At 40.9% G+C, this 8672-nt stretch overlaps 1 protein-coding gene across 1 annotated transcript; it reads right to left on the minus strand.

Annotated features, from left to right (window-relative positions):
* Window positions 1-5302: 5302 nt before the first annotated feature.
* LOC148038829 (pentatricopeptide repeat-containing protein At2g33680-like) lies at window positions 5303-8235 on the minus strand. The gene is made up of 2 exons (XM_087674714.1): window positions 8140-8235; window positions 5303-8026 (listed from the first exon to the last, which is right to left on the minus strand). The coding sequence occupies exon 2, from the start codon at window positions 7989-7991 to the stop codon at window positions 5436-5438; it is 2556 nt and encodes an 851-aa protein (XP_087530840.1). The 5' UTR covers window positions 7992-8026; window positions 8140-8235; the 3' UTR covers window positions 5303-5435.
* Between the last annotated feature and the right edge of the window lie 437 nt (window positions 8236-8672).

Genomic DNA, 8672 nt, shown 5'->3' on the forward strand with positions numbered 1-8672 from the left:
GTCTATCAAATTTGACCTTTTGGCATACAAGGCAAGATTTGACATATGCATCAACATTAGATCTCAAGGCTGGCCAATAGAAGAAAGTCTCTACCACGATGTCCTGCATATGGTGGAGCATGACTTTTTAATAAAACTTTTGGCCTTAGTTGTTTTGTAATGCATAGTCTTCCATGCATCATGATAAAGCCTTCTTTGAACACATAATGATCATGATGTTGGCCATTGATCAACTATTCATAGATTTCAAAGAAATATTCGTCGTCATCATATTGCTCTTTCATATCATCCAATTCATGGTGATAAGAAATTAAAACAGCTGACACCTGTGGTTTGCAAGATAAAGCATCTGCAACTACATTCGTCTTGCCTTCCACATGCACTATCTGAAAATGAAACATAGATAGGAAATTTGCCCAACGCATGTGTTTCTCTGACAATTTAGCCTGTGTGAGAAACTATCTAAGTGTTTTACACTACAAAATCAGCACCAAGCAAATAGTGCTTTCAACTAGAAAGTGCATGGATCACAGCCAATAACTCTTTCTCATAAATTTGGCAAGTCCTTTCAATGATAGAAAGTACTCTACTCTCGTATGCCACAACTCGGCCATTCTGCATTAATACAACACCAATGTTGTTTCCACATGCATCACACTGCACTATGAATGGGTTAGACAGATCTGGCAAAATAAGTACTGGATCTGTAGTCATTTTTCCCTTCACACATCTAAATGCTAATTTCTCTTTGTCAATCCATTGCCATTTGCCATCCTTCTTTACAAGCGCATGTAAAGGAGAAGCAATCTTTGAAAAGTGTCTTACAAATCTTCTCTAGTAAGAGCATAGGCCAAGGAAACTGTAGACATCATGAACAATTTTCAAGTCTGGCTAAGAGACAATTTCTTCTATCTTTGCATGATCCATCTTCACACCATCTTTAGAAACTATGTGCCCAAGGAAGTGAATCTCTTCCAAAAAGAATTCACTCTTCTTGCCATTAATGAGCAATCTACTATGCTTAAGCTCATTAAAGATTATAACTAAGTGTTTTCTATGCTCCTCTTCATTCTTTGAAAAGATAATCATATCATCAAAGAATATGCCAACAAAACTTCGATAAGGGTAGAAAATTCTATCCATCATCCTGTTAAACATAGCAGGAGCATTGATCAATCCAAACAGCATGACTAGAAATTCATAGAGACCAAATGTCGTTCTAAAACCAGTCTTCTGGATATCCTCTGGCTTGATTCTGATCTAATGGTACCCACTTTTCAAATCTATCCTGCTAAACATTCCTGCTCCTTGTAATAGATAAAAAATGTCATCAATCCTCGAAATCAAAAACCTATTCTTGATCGTGTTCTTATTCAAGGCTCTATAGTCAATACACATTCGCCACGAGCCATCATTTTTCTGAACTAGCAATACCCGTGAACAAAATGGAGAACTACTGGGCTGAATTAGTCCCTTCTCTAAAAGCTCATTAACTTGTGTCATAATCTCTTTCTGTTGTGCTGCACTGACCCTGTACAGTGGCCTGTTGGGCAGACTAGTCCCTGGAATAAAATCTATGGTATGATCTTCAGGCCTCTCAAGGGGTAACTCTCCTGGTAACGAATCTGAGAAATAGTCATTGAATTTATCCAAGAAAGCCCTTCTACTTTCATCTAGTAAAGACACATTATTGTCAACTTCATTAACTTGCTTTGCAAAAACCAAGTACGCAAAAATATGATTTTTCATTACAAAAGTAATTGTAGAAGCAAAAACAGCTGGGACAAACTCTCCTTTAAGCTTCACATCTAACACATGAGTCTTGCCTCTATGTACAAGAGTAATCGTTCTATTGTAAGTATCCAAGATAGCATGCTTCCTGTGGCACCATGGAATACCCAACAGAACATCACAGCCCTCTAAAGGCATAATATGGAACTCCTTTGTGTCCACATAGCTCTGAATGTGCATACGGAGTTTGCCAAGAATAGGGTTGACATGTTCAATATGTCCTAGGCATGCCAAATTAGCTTGTCCAACTGGTCCCATTTCCTTGGGACGTATACGCAGCTTAGCTGCCAATGCCGGTGAGATAAAGTTTGCACGAGCTCCACAATCAAAGAAAATAAGCACTGTGGAATCTCTGATCTTTCCCCAAGCTCTGCACAATTCTATAGCATCATTAGCTAATTGATCTCCCACCATATCATGCACTAAGCCAATGCTAGGCTACTTGGCGCATCTTTATCCTCCGCATCTTTAGAAGATTGTTGTGGGCACTTAGAAGCAATATGGCATTTTTGTTCACATATAAAGCATTTCCTAGCCATCATTAAAGCCTTTCTTTCTTCAAATGATTTGCTAAAAAGTGGCCTCTTCTGTCCTTTACCCTGTTTAAAAGAAGTCTAAGGTTGCTGCTGAAATCTTTTCTCCCAAAAAGACTTCTTTGTAAAGCTAGTCATTTCTGGAAATTGCTTCTTCTTCTTGCCAAGGTCCTACTTAAACTGAGAATCCTTCTTTTCAGTGCCTTTAAAGCTGTCAGTTTTCCTTTCAACAATGCATTTGCCACACTAGCATTTTCAATTAACTGTACCATATTTGTAATCCTAGTCTTGGTACAATAATCCCTTATGGCTTCAGGCAAACCGCAACGGTACTTTTCAATTTGTTTTGACAAGGGCACTGTCCTATAAGAACTCACTGTCAAAAGTACTTCCCAAAATTTCTTATTGTACTCTTCTAAATCCGCACAATTTGCCGCATCCAATTTATGCCATGTAGGCATGACATCTACTTCAAATGTGTTAGTTAACCATGAGGCTACGAACAACTGTTTAAAATGGACCTAAGTGGTAGGTGCATATCCTTGCATCAACAATATGTTCCACCACTGCAAAGCATTACCTTTCAAAAAGGTTACAGCCTTCCGCACCTTAGAAGTCTCAGTAAAATTCCCTCCAGTGTAAGTTACATCAAATTGTTGTATAAATGTCAAATCTTTCAGCTTATCTTACATACCACTGAAGGTTTCAAACTTTATTGCCTGACCACTCTCTTTATAGTCTTTAGGCTTTGCACTTTTTGGTGTCACGTTATCATAGATAGGTGGCTGTAAAAAGAAGAGTCCCTTAGACGCATTATCAACATTCATTTCACCTGTCTTAGATGCCATATGTCCACTAGGCTGAAAAAAACCAACTGCTGCATTTTGTACTCCAAGCATCAAACTCTACAAAGTGTGATATTAGCATAAAGTGGGTTCACTGCTGCAATAGGCATCATTCCTAGTGGCCCTCCAGGCAAGTATCCCTGATAACCCGTGGGTAATCCAGACATTGCTTGAAAAACTGACCCACCACCAAAATAACCAAGATAAGTAGCAAGCTGAGGAGGAATAGTCTGTTGTGCCACTTATGCATAACTGCCTTGACCATTCACTCCCTGATCTTGTGCTTGTGCTTCTTGTTGCACTGGACATGTCTCCATGTTTAGTGTCTTTTCCACATGCTCATGTACATTAGAGGTTTGCCTTTTTTAGCGCTCCATGGTATGATGTGATGACTTAGCTTGAGAATCCTCATTATGTGACTTTAAAAATTTTTGTATCTAAGGATTCTTTACAAGTTGTTGGAAAGAGTCAACCATATTAAGGAGTTGTGCTATAAACAAGTCCTGTTCTTGGTTCAATCTCGGTTCTAGAAGGTGCTGACACCTGTGCACCAATACTCTCTCTTCGGTGTCTATGAGCAAAAGAACTCTCTTCTTTATGAGGGAGTTTTCCTTTGGCTTTATCCATGTCTACCATCTCTCTAGTCCTATAATCTCTGTAAAACCTATGTATGGCCTTTTCACCCAAAACTGTCCAAGCTTAAATTCTTACAGAAAAGAATTCAAATCCCGAGGATGGAACCATGAAACCGGTCTACGACTCACATAAAGCGATAGTTCCTTCAATTAACACATGGTCTTTTCACACACACACACACAAACAAAGACCTCACTCCCTCGCTCAACAACAGATTGGCCCCAAAGACCGGTGTCCCTCTCGGTATTTCTTTATCAATTAAAAGATGAAAAGTTACAAAAAATGAAATGTTCCAAAATACATAACCTGTGAACAATTGGTTTTCATCTTGTCTGAGTAAATCCTAGGTGCATAAGGACAGTACAACATGACCAGAATAACATCCCTTTTAGAAAAGCATTTTCTGTGACTACAATTCAATGATTCATGTGCAGAATTGCAGTCTGCAGAACTCCGTATTCACTATTCTTATTGTCCAGCATATCCAAAACATCCTTTTTAGGAAAGCATTTTCTGTAACGATAACTCAATAATTCATATGCAAATTTGCAATCTGTAGAACTCTCTATTTATTGTTCTTATTGTCCAACATATCTAGAACATCCCTTTTACCCTGGCATCATTCTAACAGTAAAACAATCCCACAAACAGTACTAAATCAGAGTTGAAAAACCATGTTCCTGTGTGGCATGGTCATCACTTTCTTTAGTTCCTGCATTGGAAAAGGCAACAACTGCTCCTGAACGTGGACTGAGGCTCTTGCCTCAGCACAAGTGCAAAGAAAACACAGAACTGTACCTTCAATAGAATCAGCCCATCATACAGAGCATTTTCCATGAGAATAGAGAGTTGACCAAAGAAAGCAAGCTCTATCTCCGTACATGAGTCAAACACGAAATACTCTCCATAGCTGATGAACTCACAATGATCTATCCTCAACTCCTCAAAGCTTCATTTCTAGATCTGCCCCTCATGCCTATTACGTTTTTTTTTTAATGCTCTTTTGAGAATTTGTGTCGCATAGCATACATATAACAATTTTCCCGTTTAAACCTTCCGATCTAAAATTCTGCATGATCTGCATAAAATCTGATCTCGACACAAACCAGTGAATTAATCCTCGTGCAAAAACGAATATAATGACGTGAATAGATTCTAAAGTCCAAAAATAGTAACTCCCTAAAATTTAGAGATGGTGACCCTTGCAATCCTCAAGTTGTTTTGGGCAACTTTTAACATTGCAACTACATCAAAAAGTGTAATGTGACTCAGTTAAGGTGACTTTTATTCCGTGAGGATTCTCACATGTGCATCTTCTGTCTTGGTCAAGCTCATTGTCCTGCACCATCTCCAATGGCTAAGAACACAGTCCCAAACCACTAGCATTCTATTCTTCAGTGCCCATTCAATATGGAACTGGTCCTAAGGCTCAGACAAACCATTAGTCCAATTTGTCCCAATGGCTACCTCTTCTAGCCATACAAAGATCCCGACTTAATCCAAGAGAACTCTGGGGGTAAAAAGCAACAACTAAAGAAAAGAAAAATAAAATATTTATATAAGTAAATAAGAAAAGCAACTGCAAAAAGTATCACCAGCTGGTGACAATTGTCCTTTTACACTGCCGAATTTATAGAACACTGTTACTCCAAGGTGCAACGTTAAAGACATTAATACTTTTACTATAGATAATGTTGTTTTGCACTAATGTATTTATATAATACTCACTCACAAAAACAACACTTCCTTCTTTGTCTTCATTGTGTATTTGGCTTGGAATTATATCAAGGACTGGTACATATCCTTTGTTTCTCAGAGACAAACTCAGAATCTCCAATGATTCCACTAATATCTTTGATTTGTTCGCACCCACAACAAAACCTTGCAATCTCTTGTTCACCTCAATTAAAGCAGTACCAGGTGTTTTCTTCGCCCCTAAATAAGTCCTCATCTCCTCCAATCTGTAAGCATCATGCCATCTTCCGGCATCTCTATATAATTCTACCATCAATGGGAATGCAGAAGCATCTTCTTGATTCTCCTCCAAAATCTGATGAAAGCATCTCTCTCCCAAAGCAAGTCTCCCATAAATTTTACATCCAGTAAGCAGAGCCATTAGGGTCATGCTAGCAGGAGCACACTGCATGGCCACCATGAAATTCTCTGCCTCATGCACATGACCTGCTCTGGAGAACAGATCAACCATACAGGCATAGTGGTCAGATGTTGGTTCAATTTCATGCTCTACTTTCATTAATATGAAGTATGTTTGACCTTTGATAACCAGATTAGCGTGACTGCATGCTGCAAGCAGACAAACAAATGTGATAGAATCTGGCTTCACTCCCTGCTCTTGCATATCTTCGAAGCACTGTACAGCCATGTTACCTTCGTGGTTCTCACCATATGCTTGTATCATTGAAGTCCATGAAACAACATTACGGACAGGGAGTTTATTAAATACATCCCTACCTTCTGCAACTGAGCCACATCTGCCATACATGTCCACCAACATGCTCCCAACAGAAGGCTCTCTTTCTAGGCCTAACTTCCTGATCTCAGTATGTATTTCTTGACCTGTTTCTAAGGCCCCCGTGGTACCACATGCTTTCAAGCACACAACAGATGTGACCACATCCATAGACATACCTTCCATCTGCATCTGTTTCAAGACATTCAGCACTTCATTATCAAACCCATGTTCAGCATATCCTAAAACCATTGTGGTCCATGTGACTGCATCCCGCACCAGCAGCCTATCAAACACACGGCGTGCGTCAACAAGTGAACTACATCTGATGTACATATCCACCAGTGTGTTCATTAAAAAAAGCTCCTTTTCCCATCCCCTGCCGGTTATTTCTGCATGTATTATTTGGCCTGTTTCAATATCTCCCATGCTTCCACAAGCTTTCAACCTGCAGACATATGTAATGGGATCAGGACATATGCCATCAAGTAGCATGTTGTAGAAACAATCTGTAACTTTGTCTCCAAGGTCATGTTCAGCATAGCCTGCCATGAGCGCATTCCATAAGACTGCATCTCGAGTTGCTGGCCCATCAAACACTTCGCATGCTTCAGTAAGTGAGCCACATTTGCAGTACATATCTACAAGTGTACTGCCTATATAAAGCTCCATTTCCAAACCCTTTTTAACTATTTCAGAGTGCATTTCTTGACCAGGCTCTATTGCCTTTAGGGCACCATAACATTTCAAGCAGGAAGCAAGCATAACGGCATCAGCACAAATACCTTCAGAGTGCATCAGATGCAAACAGTTTTGCATGCCCTCATGAAGCCCATGTTCAGCGTACCCTGCAACCAATGTAGCCCAAGATACGGCATCTCGTTCTGGCATTCTATTAAATACTTGTTGTGCTTCTGCAAGTGAGCCACATTTGATATACATATCCACCAGGGAGCTCCCCAAGTAAATGTCCATTTCCAACCCCCTCATTGCTGTCTGTCTATGTATTTCTTGACCTGTTTCTAGGGCTCCTACACTAGAGCAAGCTTTCAAGCTGCAGACAAACATGACAGAATCAGGGGAGACACCATCCAGGCACATTTGCTGAAAACATGACCCTGCCTCCTTGCCAAGCCCATGATCTGCATATCCAGTGATCAGAGCAGACCAAGAGACCGTGTTTCGAACTGGAAGCAGGTCAAAGACTCGGCGTGCATCTGCCAACAAGCCACATTTGACATAAGTGTCCAGTAGAGTGTTGCCCAGCACTGGGCTGTGATTGAGGAGATGTCCTTCAAGCCCACGCTTGGCAATTTCAGCATGGATTTCCCGGCCGCTGTTGACATCACCTAGGCAGGAGCAAGCTCCCAAGAGTGGAAGGTAGGTGTACACATTGGGTTGGGGCGAGCACAGCTCCTGCATCTTGCGATGGAGCTGCAATGCGCGGCGGGGGTTGCCACAGAGGGTATAGCCAGAGATGAGGGCAGTCCATGCATGCTCGTTGGCAGCAGGGAGGCGGTCAAAGACATGCTCAGCATCGGGCAAGCTCCCGCATTCCACCAGCGTGGGTACGAGGTAGTTGCCCAGGATCGGGTGCGAGTCCAACTTCTGCTGTCGCAGGAAGGCAAGCAGGCGCCTGGCCTCATGTTGGTCTTTCTTCTGCCTGCACTTCTGCAGCACGCCTATCAACCTTCCGTCAGGCGCCGATGCCTGCATACCTCATCCTGTTCTTCTCCTGGTCCAGGTTTCCCCTGCAAAGGCAGTGAGTGTTTTAGGTTTTGCAGAGCCAATTCAGTCAGACAGAAGACACAAACAGAGAGACACAGAGAGAGATAGAGAGAAAGAGAGAGAGTCTTGATTATACGTAGCAAGATGCCTTGAAGCTTTTCCATGGCAATTCCAGGTTTTGAACCCTTGTGGTAAGAGCTGCTATCCATGCCTTGTTTTTCTCTAGTTGAACCATAAGATCTACAACCTATGCATGGGTAATTTTTTCGTTCGTTCTTATGACCTCAACTTCTTGCAATTTCTCTATCAGCTCCTCCATCTCCTTATTTTTCTCCGCAATATGGGTCTACAAGTCATGTAGCTACTGGGCAGCGATCCTCATAAATTGTGTCTTGCTTCATCTCCTCACATAAGAGTTCTAATATACCAAGACCACCCAAATTTATTGATGTTCTTCTTGGGTACTCTTTTGAGCCAGTTGAAGTATCAACAAGTTACTGTGCTTTTCAATACCAAAAGTGGTTGTAGCAGCATCTTCTTTCTACTTACCCCTTTCCAACACACTAATCTTAGCTTGCATAGACTGAAGAGTGATCATGAGAATCTAACAATCTCCTAGACCAATTACTATTGTCATCTATGGTCTTTTCCTTTTCATTCACAGAGTCT

This window comes from Lygodium microphyllum, chromosome 3 (assembly GCF_053477565.2).
Source record: "Lygodium microphyllum isolate KBCC chromosome 3, Lygodium_microphyllum_v1.1.10, whole genome shotgun sequence".
NCBI classification, from domain to species: domain Eukaryota; kingdom Viridiplantae; phylum Streptophyta; class Polypodiopsida; order Schizaeales; family Lygodiaceae; genus Lygodium; species Lygodium microphyllum.